The sequence below is a fragment of the Eimeria mitis genome, genomic scaffold (genome assembly GCF_000499745.2).
Source record: "Eimeria mitis Houghton genomic scaffold, Emh_scaff143, whole genome shotgun sequence".
NCBI lineage: Eukaryota > Apicomplexa > Conoidasida > Eucoccidiorida > Eimeriidae > Eimeria > Eimeria mitis.
In genome coordinates, this window is record NW_013569193.1 from 5858 (window position 1) to 19489 (window position 13632).

The 13632-nt window shown below is 54.4% G+C and overlaps 3 protein-coding genes across 3 annotated transcripts in view; 2 read left to right on the forward strand and 1 right to left on the reverse strand.

Annotated features, from left to right (window-relative positions):
• Window positions 1-2601, forward strand: part of EMH_0097340 (uncharacterized protein) — a gene marked incomplete at both ends in the record, with an annotated part of 4520 nt that extends 1919 nt beyond the window's left edge. The window contains 5 exon segments of the mRNA XM_013495126.1: window positions 593-685; window positions 1184-1410; window positions 1525-1776; window positions 1780-2487; window positions 2491-2601. Coding sequence (XP_013350580.1) covers window positions 593-685; window positions 1184-1410; window positions 1525-1776; window positions 1780-2487; window positions 2491-2601 — 1391 coding nt within the window.
• Window positions 2602-3545: 944 nt separating this feature from the next.
• On the reverse strand, window positions 3546-5538 carry EMH_0097460 (uncharacterized protein; the record flags this gene model as incomplete). The annotated part of the gene is given in 5 exon segments (XM_013495127.1): window positions 3546-3755; window positions 3759-3881; window positions 4073-4832; window positions 5123-5346; window positions 5431-5538. Coding segments are annotated over 5 exon segments (1425 nt in total).
• A 1239-nt stretch (window positions 5539-6777) lies between these two features.
• Window positions 6778-12477, forward strand: EMH_0097570 (uncharacterized protein; the record flags this gene model as incomplete). The annotated part of the gene is made up of 9 exons (XM_013495128.1): window positions 6778-8384; window positions 8588-8680; window positions 9125-9174; window positions 9369-10003; window positions 10215-10263; window positions 10425-10584; window positions 10793-10949; window positions 11171-11243; window positions 11609-12477. 9 exons carry the CDS (start codon window positions 6778-6780, stop codon window positions 12475-12477), a joined length of 3693 nt encoding a protein of 1230 aa, XP_013350582.1.
• Window positions 12478-13632: the final 1155 nt, after the last annotated feature.

Sequence of the window (13632 nt, forward strand, 5' to 3'; positions counted from 1 at the left end):
TGGGGTCTCCTTCCGAGAGGCCGGCCGCTCATCCCAGTGGAGCGTCCGCTGGAAAGACGCAGAGACAGGTGAGGGTTTAGGGTTTAGGGTTTAGAAGGTTTCCTAGAGTTTTTGAGGGTTTATTGGGGCGTGTATGCATTTGTTAGAGTTTATTATGCCGTTTGAGGGTTTATTTGGGTTTACTAGGGTTTAATGTTTGTGAGAGTTTATCGGAGTTCATCGAGGTTCACCGTGAGGGTTTAATAGGGTTTTTGGGGGGTTATTGGGGCTTGGCACGGCTCATTAGGGTTTAGGGTTTTGTGCCAGGGTCTCCTAGGATTTGTGAGGGTCTTGAGGGTTAATTAGGGTGGAGGGTGGAGGGTTTATTAGGGTTTAGGGTTTACGGCCAAGCCGGGTTTACAGCTCATGGCTATGTAGAGTTTAGGGTTTATAGGGGTTTAGGGCGTAGGGATTAGGGTTTGTTTAGGGTTTAGGGTTTATCAGGATGTAGCGTTTATTAGGGTTTATGGTTTATTAGGGTTTATGGTTTATTGTGGTTTGGGTTTATTAGGGTTTAGGATTTTTAGGGTTTAGGGTTAGGGTTTGTGTGCAGGCCGGGAGTTTTCTCGGGGTTTCGGGGTGGAGTCGTTTGGCTTTTTGCAGGCCAAGGCGTTGGCCGAAACACTCGGCAAACAAATTCAACTCGGTGATAACCCCTAGACCCTAAACCCTAATCTAAACCCTAATAAACCCTAGACCCCAAAAATACAATGAACTCTAACCCTATGCCTTAATAAAACGTAAACCACAAGCCCTCATCTACACCCTAAACCGTAGTAAACTCTAAACCCTAATAAACTCGAGACCTAGTGTATCCTAAACCCTAATAATCCCAAAGCCGTAAACCCTACTTGACCCGACACCGTACACCCTAATAAACCCTAAACCCTAGTTAACAACCGTAGACGAAAAGCCCTAACGAACCCTACTAGATAGTACTAAACCCTAGTAAACCCTAGCAAGCAATAGTAAACCCCAATAAACAATAACAATACTACTATATATATAGTAGACGTATGCTTACGTGCGAGTTTGCTGCTGCTGCTGTTGCGTCTTGGCCGTTTGCGCTGCAGCAGCGACAGCTTCTGACTCCGAACTGACGNTTGCTGCTGCTGCTGTTGCGTCTTGGCCGTTTGCGCTGCAGCAGCGACAGCTTCTGACTCCGAACTGACGGCCCAACTCCAGCAGCAGCAGCAGCAGTGCGGGGGCCTGCTGCGCGCGGATTCTGAGCCTGCAGCAGCAGCTGCTGCTGCAGCAACATCTAGGCAGCAGCAGCAGCAACGGCTGCATAGCGGAGTGAAAGGAGTTGTCTTCGAGTCAACGCGTGGCTGCTGGCGAGGCGTCGTCACAGACAAAGCCACAGGCAAACAGGTGCAGCAGCAGCAGCAGCAGCAGCAAGAGCAAAAACAGCAGCATCAGAATTAGCACCAGCAGCAGAATTAGCACCAGCAACAGTATTGTGTTTTGTGGGGTTTGTTGCTGCAGGTGGTACGGAGATTCAGTGTTAGGAAATACGGCCATGAAGATGCTCAGAGAAGAGCAGAGGAGTTTTGTTTGCAGCAGCAGCAACAGCAGCAGCAGCAGCAGTTGCTGCAGCTGGCTGCGCACTCCGAGGCAGCTGCAGCAGCAGCTGCTGCCGCTGCAGCAGCAAATTCAAATGCTGCATTCACCGATTATGACCCGAAGCTGCTGCTGCTACCAGACGTAGGAGTGCAGCAGCAGATGCTACTGCAGCTGAANCAGCAGCAGCAGCAGCAACAGCAGCAGCTCGTCGATTCAGCAGCAGCAGCAGTACCAGGATCTGCTGCAGCTGCTTCCGGATTACCTACCCAGCCGTTGTTGCTGGGTGCGCAGCAGCTGCTGGAGACGAACAGCAGCAGCAGCAGCAGCAGCAGCAGCAGCGGGGAGCCAGTAGAAGACCCCAGCAACAGCGAGGCGTTGCTGCGGCAGCAGCAAAGGTTGCTGTTGCAGCACGAGTTGCTGTTGGCTTCCTGTGCAAGGCAGCAGCAGCAGCAGCAGCAGACTGAAGGGGGCGTACGGGACACAACTGCAGCTGCAGCTGCAGCAGCAGCTGCTGCTGCTGCGCAGCAAGAGCAGCTGCAGTGCTTCTCCCTGCCGCTGCAGGAGTCAGGCCTGCTGCTGCAGCAGCAGGCAGCCAGCGGCCGCGCGCTGCAGCTGTTGTCGTTGAAGGAGGAACCGCAGCAGCAGCAGCAGCAGCAGCAGCTCACAGAGCAGCTGCAGCAGCAGCTGTTGCAGCAGCAGTTGCTGCAGCAACAGCTACTGCAGCAGCAACTGCTGTTGCTGCAGCAGGCTGACTGCCAACAGGTCCTCAGTGCCGAAAACGAATCACAGCAACAGCAGCAACAGCAACAGCAGCAACAGCAGCAGCAGCAAGAGCCACTGCAGCAGGAGTTGCACCAGCAGCTGCATGAGCAACAACAGCAGCAGCANAGCAGCAGCAGCAAGAGCCACTGCAGCAGGAGTTGCACCAGCAGCTGCATGAGCAACAACAGCAGCAGCAACAGCAGCAGGAAGAAGGGCAGCAACCAAGCGCTGAGGTAGGAGGACCAGAGTCAACTGGTGCTGCTGCTCCTGCTGCAGTACCTGCTGCAGCTGCAGCACCTGCTGCTGCTCCTGCTGGTGAAGCAGCAACGACAGACGCCTTACATGTTTGAGCGAACTGCATAAGCTTGCTTGTACACTGCAGCAGCGGCAGCAGCTGCTGCTGCTGCTGCTGTTGCTTCGGCATTAGCTGCTGAAGTATATTTACAACTTAAAGTCCGTTTCAGTCTTTCAACAAATTCAAGGTGAAACAAACACAATGCAGCAGCAGCTAGTGCTGCTGCAGCTGCTGCTGTTGCAGATGCTGCAGCTTCTGCTCTTGTAGCTCCTGCTACGACTGCTGCAGCAGCCGTAAGCCCGGGCTACAGTGCTGCCGTCGCTGTTGCTCCTTAAGTTGCTACTGCTTCTCGTTGCTGCCGCTGCTGCTGCTGCTGCTACTGTGGTGGGGCATAACGAAAGGGTGCCTGTCCTCTAGGCAGAAAGGTGCAGCTATTGCTGCTGTTGCAGCAGTTGTTGCAGCACAGCAACAGCTGCAGTATTTTCGGCAGCAAAAGCACGCGCAAGAGCAGCGTGGGACCCCCGACCCCCACCAGCCGCCGCCCGTCCCCCTGCTGCAGCAGCTGCAGCAGCTGCAGCAGCGGCTCTNACCCCCGACCCCCACCAGCCGCCGCCCGTCCCCCTGCTGCAGCAGCTGCAGCAGCTGCAGCAGCGGCTCTGCTTAATCTGCTGCTAAGAGCATCAGCAGCAACAGCAACACAGATACAGCAGTGGCAATAGCTATCACCAGGGTTTGAGTTCTCTGGGTCCCTGTGCGTCATAAGGAGCTGCTTTTTCTCTGAGTTTTTGCTTCGGGTCCTGGAGGAATTTTTTGCCGCTGCTGCGCAGCGGGTCGCTGACAGTTAGGTTATCTCTGGCTGCATCTAATCTGTAGGCTGTGCTGCTGTCTATGGCGAAGGAGAGGCCCCCAGTCTGCCACCAGTCTGCTGCTTCTTCTTCTGCTTCTCCTGCTGCTTCTCCTGTTGCTTCTGCTGCTGCTGCTGCTTCTTCTTGCAGTGCTTTCTCCCTCGCATACACCGGCTCCATAGCCCGCTCTGCTGCGGCCTTCGCCGCCTCCACAGCCTTATCGTGCTTCTTCTCCTTGCTGCTGCTGTTTTTGNCCGCTCTGCTGCGGCCTTCGCCGCCTCCACAGCCTTATCGTGCTTCTTCTCCTTGCTGCTGCTGTTTTTGTTGTCGCTGCTGCGTTTGAGGCTCTTTCCTGTGGATTTTTGCATCGTTTGCAGCTGCGCAAGTAAAAACAGACAAATAAGAAAAGGAGGGTTTATTAGGGTTTACTCTTACTAGGGTTTAGTAGGGTTTTCTATTGTTCGGGTTTACTATAATTAGGGTTTTGTATTGTTTATGATTGCCTATTAGGGGATTATTATGTTTACTAGGGTTTACTCTCTCTGGTATTTAAAGTTTAGGGTTTTACCTGCTGTCTGAAGGCCTTGAGCTTCTCGAGGGTGTCTGCTTGCCGCAGCTGTGAGCTGCGCGACTGCCGCTGCAGCAGTAGCAGCCGCCGCCGCTGCTCTGCAGCAGTCAGCAGATTTGAATCAGGGAGTGCAGCAGCAGCAGCAGCAATATCTTTGCGTGTGGGGGGAAGAGGGAGCCCCTTACGCACGGCCATGGTGCTGCTGCTGCTGCTGCTGCCTCTGCTGCGGCTACCGCTCCTGCTCCTACTCCTCCTGCTGCTGCCCCTGCTGCTGCTCCTACTGCTGCTCCTACTGCTGCTGCTGCCGCTATCGTATATCTCGTCGGCAGCAGCAGCTGGTGCTGCACCCCCCTTACTCCCCGCAATAAGAGAGGCGATGCGGTCCTTAAGGCGTTGTGCTTCTGCTTGCTGCTGCTGCTGATAAGATTCCACGGGGGCCTCTTTCGAGAGTCTGGGGTCCTGCAGCAAATCGTGGGCACTGAGGGGCCCCTTCTGCTGCTGCTGCTGCTTCTGCTGCTGCTGCTGCTGCAGCTGTAGGTCTTCATCTTCCTCTGCAAAAGACAAAAGCGCCGCCTTGGCGACCGCAAGCTGCGGCCTCTTCTCCTCCTCCGCCTGCTCCTCTTCCTCTCCCTCTTCCTCTTCCTGCTGCTGCAGCACCCTGGGGACCATGTCCTGAAAGGGGTTTCTCAGCACCTCTATGCGGATAACCCTTGGGGGGTCCACGGGCCTATCAGCTGAATCAACAGGTAGCTCCCCCATCCTAAGCAAATTAAATAAAGAGGGGCCCCCCACCCTCCCCATCAGGGTGTATCTACCGTNAGCTCCCCCATCCTAAGCAAATTAAATAAAGAGGGGCCCCCCACCCTCCCCATCAGGGTGTATCTACCGTTAAGACTTTCTGCTCGCCCTAAGGTAAAAAAGAATTGACTGCCGACACGAGGGGGGCCCCCTGAACCCTCTAAAGTTGCTGCACCCATCAACCCCCTATAACGAAACCGCAAACGCGAATTCAACTCCAAACCCAGGGGCCCCTCACCAACACCAGGGGACCCGGCCGATGTACCCTTAGGGGGGCCTCCAAGAGGGGCAAGGGCCCCCCCTTTAGTGCGCCCCTTCTTAGGGGCCTCCTCCGTATCATCGTCTCCTTTGGCCCCACCCGTTCCTCTTTCTTCTTCTTGTATTCCTTTTGAATTTGTTTCTGTTTCTTTTTCTTTTGTTTCTTCTGTGTCGTATATGCTACTCCCCCCTGCACCTGTACCTGTTGGGTCTCCCCCCTGTATAATAAACCCGGGTATAAGTCTATGAAAAATTGTATTATTATAATAGCCATCCATAGACAACTGTAAGAAACTACGCACCGTACGCGGTGCCTCTCGAGCCCATAAGTCGATATCTAGCGGACCCATCGACGTTTCCATCACCACACGAGCCGTCGGCTGCGGCTCGTGTACGTACACCTCAGACATCGTAGATAGAGGGGGGGGTTACGGTGTTGGTGGTGGTGGTGGTGGTGATGCTGCTGATGGTGATGCTGACAGTTGTGGTGATGGTGGTGGTGGTGGTGGTGATGCTGCTGATGTTGTTGCTGCACCTGATACTACGCCTGATGCTGATGCTGCGGCTCAGCACCCGTAAGACCCTGCTGCTGCTGCTGCTGCTGCTGCAGTGTTACGGGGTGTAGGTAAACAGTAGCCGCCGCCTCTGCTGCGCCTGCTGCTGCCGCATGTGCTGCTGCTGCCGCCGCATCTGCTGCTGCTGCTGCTGCATTTGCTACTGCTGCTACCGCGTGTGCTGCTGCTGCTGTTGCTGATCTCACGAAGGCAGGTGTCAACTGCTCTTAACAAACCAACTGGGACGGCCTCCCCTCCTCGCCCTGCTGCTGTTGCTGTTGTTGTTTTGATTACTGCCGGTGCTGGGGCTCCCTTGCTGCTGCTGCGGCAAAGTCTGCCGCTGCTGCTGGCGCTCCTCTTGCAGCCCCCCTACCTGAAGATCCTGCTGCTGCTGTTGTTGCAGCTGCCAATGCGACTGCTGCTGCTGTTGCTGTTGCGGCTGCTGTTTGCTGTTCTTGGAGAGGCTGCCAAGGAGGCGCCCATCAACAGGCTCGAGCCGCGGAAGAGAGCTACAAGACTAAACCATAAATCCTAGACCTTAAACCCTAAACCCTAAACCCCAAACCCTAAACCCTAAACCCTAAACCCTGGTTGAACACTCCTTCGATTGTTCTTTAATTCCATTTCTCCTTCCGGCTTGCATGCGCAGCCGCCGCGATCAGAGGCTTTTGTTTGCTGCTGCTGCTGCTGCTGCCACTGCTGCCATGGTTGCTGCTGCAGTTGCTGCTGCGGCTGCTGCTGTAGCTGCGGCAGTACACACGCTTTTTGACTTGCTAAGAGTTTGAATTATAAATCCTAAACCATAATTACAAGCCCAAGCACTGAACCTTAAACCCTTCATCCTAAACCCTTAACTGGAGGTTGAGCTGCCTAGCCGCCGTAGTGGAGGCGTGACCCCATCACCTCCACCCTAAACCCTAAACCCTAAACCCTAGGCCGAAAATCTCCGGCCTAAAACCCTAAACCCAAAATCCTGGCCATTATTTACATCTTTATTTTTTGTACTTAAACAATTTGCCTCCGTTCAGCCGCATCAAAGCGGCAAGACACCGCTGGCAGCAGCAGCTGCAGCAAAAGCAGCAGCAGCAGCAGCCCATGGCGGGACGGGGCTCGGCCATATCTCCCCTGCCTCGGGGGCCCTCCCCCATGGCGCAGAGCAGCCGCAGGGGGCCCCTGCTCCGTAGCAGCAGCGGCGTGAGCAGCAGCAGCTGCAGCGGCAGGGGTTCGCCCCCCTCAGGGGGCCCCCCAGAAGGAACGAAGTTGGTAGAGGGGGGGCCCCGAAGGGGCCTCACGAGAGGCTCTAGAGCTGGGGGGACCCACGTGAGGCCCCTTGCTGCAGCTCAATCCTGCAGCAGCAGCAGCAACAACACCAGCAGCAGCAAAAGCAGCAGCAACGACAGCAGGAGTCTCGGAATCAGCAACGACAGCGACAACAGCAGCCTCGGGGCGCTCAACGGCGCTGCAGTTGCTCCTGCTGGAACTGCAAGTTCACCTAAGGAGACTCAGCAGCAGCAGCGGAAGGCTCGTGGGCAGACGCTGCTTTCTCCTGCTGCAGGAAGCAGCAGAGGTACAGCGCGAAGCAGAGGTACTCGCAGCTGCATCTCACCTCAGAGCAGCAGCAGCAGCTGCAGCAGCAGCTCAGCCGAGATGGAGGTAGACCATAAGGCTTCACCACCTTGGGGGGCCCCTGCTGCTGCTGCTGTACCTTCTGCTGCAAGCTCAAGGAAGATAAAGCAGCAAAGAGGGGCGAATGGGGCCCCGATGCCCTCTCCAGGGGGCCCCTCAGCAGCAAACAGAAGCACAAGTAGCCGCCGAAGGAAACCTCCCCAAAGCAGCAGCAGCAGGGCGCCCAGCGCTGCAGCAGAGCAGCAGCAGCAGCAGCAGCAGCAGCAGGGCGGCAGCAAAATCCGTGCGTGCACGCCTTTGCGCCAAGGTGCCTCTAAAGCAGATGACAGCCCCCAAAGCAGCAGCAGCAGCCACGAACCGAGCAGCAGCAGCAGCAGCAGCAGCAGCAGCGACTCCGAGTATGATGACGATTCAAAGGGGGCCTCCAGCCGCAAGGGGGCCCCCCGTAAGAAGGGTTTAAGTCCGCTGCTGCAGCGGTCTGTCTCAGACAAGCTCTCTCTGTTGCAGCAGCAGCCTTTGTCGCTGCCAGCAGCAGCAGGCAGCGGTAGCAGCAGCAGCAGCAGCAGTGCAGCAGCAGCAGCACTTGTCAGTGGGGGCCTTATTGCTGGCCTCAATGTCTCTTCTTCGCCAATCAGAGAGGCCTCGGGACTTATACGCAGAACGCCGTCGCTGCTGCAGCTAGCAGAGGCGTCTCCGATAAGCAAACACCAGCACCAGCAGCAGCAACCGCCGCAGCAACAGCAACAGCAGCATCAGCAGCAGCAGGAGCAGGGGTGCGAAGACCAGGAGCCCGCAGCTGCTGCTGCTGCTACTGCAGCAGCTGATGCTTGTGATGTAGATTTGCTGCCGGAGGTGGAATCCGCACCTAAGGAGGGGAAGGGCCCCCTTGAGGGCACAGAGGGAGTCGTGGCGCTGCTGCGGCTTGCTGCAGCTGCAGCAGCAACGACAGAAACCCAAACAGCAGCAGCACCAGCAGAAGTAGCAGCAGCGGGAGAGGGTTGCTGCGCAATCAGGGCTGGAGAGACGATTTGCTTGGGGGGGCCAAACTGGAGGGGCCCTTTTCCCCTGCATTGCTCGTAGGTTGCTGCTGCTACTCTCAGTTGCTGCTGCTGCTGCTCCCGGTGCCCATGTTGCTACTGCTGTTGCTGCTGCTGTTGCTTATGAGCGCTGTTGCTGCTAGTGGCCTCGGTGCGGGTGTTACTGCTTCTGCTGCTGCTGGAATTCTGGTGCTGCTCCTGTTTATACCTGCTTCTGTTGCCCCTTCCTTCTGTCTGTGCAGGCAGTGTGGGGACCCCCGTGAAGCTTCTTTAACAGCACAAGAGGCCGAGGGGGGCCCTGGGGGCCCCCCCCGTCTGCTGCTGACGTATGCAGGGTACGCAACAAATAAATATGGCCTTGGGGGCCCCTAGGAAGCAGATTCCCTTATACTCCTTCAGGACAAGGGGCCTTCAGGGAACTATACAGTTACTGCTACTGCTGCTGCTACTCTTGCTGCTGCCGCTGTTACTGTCGTTGCTGCTACCGTTGCTGCTGCTGCTGAGTTTATATGATGACAAGAGGCGCTTTCAGCCCTGCATCGTCAGAAGTGAAGATGTTTGTGTACATGTATATATAAATATGTCGTATAGTACATATACACTTCGTACACTCGATAGATTGTGTATATTATGTGTGGTATAAATATATATATATATATATATATATATATATATATATATATATATATATATATATATATATATATATGTATAATACTACGCAGATCCAGACTTACATACATACGGGTGTTGTTTGTTTTGCCTGGGGTTTGCTGCAGGGACAGCTGCGGCCGTCTTCTTCAGCACGGGGACCGCATCAGCCTCTCCAGTGAGTTGCAAACCCTTCGAAGCAGCAGCAGCAATGACGGCAGCAGCAGCAATGACGGCGACAGAAGCAACAGCAGCAGCAACAGGAAGAGAATAGTGTGCGAGCCAGACGAGCGGGGGTGTTTAAACAGAATCAGGGTCGGGGTTTAGGGTTTAGGGTTTAGGGTTTAGGGTCTTGTGCTGCGCTGTATTCAGAATCGACGGAGTTACCCCCGCACGAGTGCGGCCTTCAACTGGAAGTCCTGTTTATGGAGAAGCAGCAGAAGCAGCAACAGCAGCAGCAAGAAGTGCAGCAGGAAGAAGTGCAGAAGCAACAGCAGCAGCAACAGCAACAGCAGCAGCAGCAACAGGACACCCACAGCGGTGGAGCTGTGGTATCGCTGTTGCGTTCCTTTATGAAGCCGTTCGTTAGAGCTGCAGGCGGAGACCAGCAGCAACAACAACAGCAGCAACAACAAAAACAGCAGCAAGAAGAAGAGCTGCAGCGTCGCATAGAGGAGCATCAGCAGCAACAACAAGAAGACCACCAGCAGCAGCAGCAAGATCAGGAGCAGCAGCAGGTAGAGGACAATGACACAGAAATTTGGTTTGATGCGCAGACATCGCAGCGCAGCAGTCCTTTCGTTTCTTCTACAGAGCTTCGGCAGCCCCAACCCAGCAACAACAACAATAATGGCAGCAGCAACAGCAACAGCAGCAGCAGCAGCAGCAGCAGCATGGAGACAGAAACAGCAGAAGCAACGTCTCCAGCAGCAGAAGGGAAGCTGGTTTTGTTGCAGCTCGTTGAAGTGCGAGAGATCCAAGGGCCGCAAAAAACACAAGACCTTGTCGTACGTGCTGCTGCTGCTGCTGTTGCTTCTGCTGGCTGTTTTGCTGTTGCTGCTGCTCTTAGTGTTGGCTCTTGTGCTGCTGCTGGTTTGAGTCCCCGCTGCTTCTTCTGCTAAGTGAGCAGTTATTCCTTGTGCTGCTGTAGCCGCCTGCAGCAGCTGCCTGCTGCAGCCACCTGCTGCATATCAATTATGTGTTGCTTCTGCTGCGCAGAACCCCGGAAGCCCGCTGCTGAGACCTGTCGTTGACCTTCGGGGAGGAGGTGCGGCCGCCCACCCCCAAACCCTAAACCCTAAACCCTAAACCCTAGCGCCTGGAGAGCGTTGCTGCATTTCCGTCTCAGCAGATTCCTCCTAGCAGCTTGAACAGGTCCCATAGGGGCTTTATGTGCATCTGTTGTTGCTGCTGCTGTTTTCGCTGCAGAGGGCCCCCGCAGCCAGCTGTCGCTGGTGGGTCGGGGCCTCAGCGGCTCTCCTTCCAAGCCTCTGTCTCTTCGAGGGTCTCAGGCGCATTTGTCTCCTTTAAGGACTTCACAAGCTGCTGCAGGACAGCTGCTGCTCTCTGCCAGCCAGGAGGCATTCAAGTAGGGTTTAGGGTCTCGGGTTTAGGGGGGATGAGGGGATAGGGTTTAGGGTTTACGATTTAGTCGGTGTTCGATGCTTCGGGCGTGGACTTTAGGGTTTAGGGTTTAGGGTTAAGGGATCAGCACCTTGGGTGGGGCTCTAGGATCTCTTGTCTAGGATTTAGGGTTTACTACGGTTTACCCTTTAGGGTTTGGGGTTTGCCTTCAGGGGCCCTTCACAGTCGCAGCAAGGCAGGGGCCCCGCGGACGGTTCGCCGTTGCGGCTGCAGAGTTGGGGACCCCTGGAGGGGAGAAGGGGGGGCCCCAAGAGTCCCTTGAGGCCTCATGCTGGGGGCCCTGAGTTTGAACTAGAAGTTGCTGCTGAGGTATGTGCTCTAGGGTCTACAGTTTAGGGTGTGGGGTTTAGGGTTTAGGGTTCGGGGTTCAGCAGTAAGAAACTTGGGGCCCTCGAAGACAAAAAAAGCCAGAGGGGCCCCCAAAGAAGACGCCAACAGCGGTGATCAAGGGGATTCCATGGAGGCCCCTCTAGTAGATTAGGGGTTTAGGATTTAAGGCTTAGGGTTTAGGGTTTAGGGTTTGTGTGCAGGCGGTGGTTTCTTGGGACGCAGACATAGAGGAGGTCAGGCGCCTCATTCAGCAAGTCTTAGAGCGCCGATATGGTGAGGCTGAGGGGCTGCCTATCCGTCTTCTAGGGCCCCCCCAACCCTGTTTTAGGGGCCCCTTAGCACTTTGTTAGCGACCCATTGACCCTGTTTTAGGGGGCCCCTCATGAAATGGGCAACCAAACCGCATCTTGGGCCCTTATGTACCCTTTTGGGATCCCCCCAATGCCTCCTAGGGGTCTCATTTGATAGTAGATAATTTCAGAGTCTGCCGGAAGAGTAGAAAAAAAGGGCTCGGGTTGAGGGGGGGCCGTATCCACTTCCCTCCATGTCTCTTACGGGGCCCCCATTCAAGGGGGCCCCATCTGAAGGGGCCCCTTAGAACGCAGTTTGTGTGTCTGCATGTGATGTTTGCTGCTCAGGAGCAGAACACAGTGTGCAGTTTGATTTGGTTGCCACTCCGTCTATAGCAGCGAAAGAGGGGGGGAATGGGGGGACCCTGGGGGCTGTTGGGGCCCCCCCAGCGGGGCCGCTGAAGGCCCGGTGGGTGTTTGAGTTGCCTGCAGTAGAGGGCCCCTCCGTACCATTTGCTGAGGACTGCGTAAGGCTGGGGGCCCAGGGGGCCCCCCTGCAGGAGGATGAGGGCTCATGCCTGCTGAAGAGTGCACTAGCTGCGTACTTCAGGGTCCGGGGGGCCCCCCCGAGGGTCACCCAGGATCCTGCTGCTGCTGCTCCGCCGTCTGATGCTGCAACAGCACTTCCAACCCCAGCAACAGCAGCAGCAACAGCAGCAGCAGCAGCAGAAGTTGATCCACATTTGTCTGAGGCTCTCGAGACCCTCAGAAGACCCAGCGAGACATTCGATGGGTTTGATGATGAGGAGTCGCCGATCGACAACGAAATGCAAGACCCCAACTTTCCACTAGCAGAGGAAGGGCCCCACGAGGCCCTCCCACGGGCCCCACAGGCGCACCCCGTAGGTACTCCTCAGGGGCCCCCAGTAGATACACCTCAGGGGCCCACACCTGTTTCAGAGGCACCTCATACTCATCAGACGGGGGCTTCCAAGGGGGCCCCTCCAACAGAAACACCACAGGAGGGCCCCACAGAGATACCTCATGGGGCCCCCTTGGAGCCATCACACTTTGAAGCAGAAGACAGATCGTCGATGGCTGCGGCCGGGGGCCCACCAGTGACAAACACCACAAAAGCAGCAGCACAAGAGATTGAGCTGTCTTCAGATGCTGCAGCCTTAGAACTAAAGGGGGCCCCCACGGAGGAGGGACCCTGAAGGGGGCCCCCAGGGAGCGGGCACGGCCCCTGAAGGGGGCCCCCTGCGAGGGGAGCCCTAGGGAGGGGCCTCCTGAAGGGGCCCCCATAGAAATTCAGAGAGGCTCGCAGGCACTGCGACCAATGAGGCATAGGTACTGAAGGTTTAGCAAAACCTAAACCCAGTTTTGTCGTTTTGACTCTTTTTGAAGATATTTTCTTTGTATGTACTGTTTAGGTTTCATCGTGAATACCTTGTGGTGCTGCTGCATCTGCGGTGTATAGACAGCAGGGCCGTTGCTGCTGCAGCTGTTGGTTTGCTGCTGCTGCTGTTTTTCAAGCCCTTAGAGGCAGTCAAGAGTATCCTACAAAAATTGCAGTATAACATCATATACTACTGTACGGCCGCTGGTGCTGCTGCAGCAACAGAAAGCAGCAGCAGGAGCAGCCGCACATTCTCCTGCTGTTGTTGAAGCTGCTGCCGCTTCTTTTGCAGCGGTTGCTGCTGCAGCAGTCCTGCAGCAGCAGCAACAAACGGCGCTGCTGTTGCAGCACTTCTCTTCTGGTGTCACCCCAGTGCTACGTTCATAGTAGGAACAAAACAAAATACGTACGCCGAAGTGGCACTAAGAAACTTCTTTCATCTCAGCAAAAACAAAATAAAACCAAAGTTATATAGTGCTTAATAAATAGCTGTCTCAGTAATCGAACATCTTTCTGTTTGTTGCTTTGTTTTATCTGCCCGTTTACTGTACCCCAAGACGTATTATATATTTAATATGTTGTCCTGCATATGCATCTCAACGTATATATATATATATATATATATATATATATATATATATATATATATATATATATATATATATATGAATATATATATATATATATATATATATATGAATGCATATATACCGTGTAATATGTAATATACTAGTGCATGCAGATATCAATAGAGTATATCAGTAGCTACCAGTAGCTACCTACATGCATATCTATACGTAACTATATCTATCTATATCTGTATCTATATCTATATCTATATCTATATCTATATCTATATCTATATCTATATCTATATCTATATCTATATCTATATATCTATAGCTATATCTATATCTATACATCTATATCTATATCTATATCTATATCTATATCTATATCTATATCTATATCT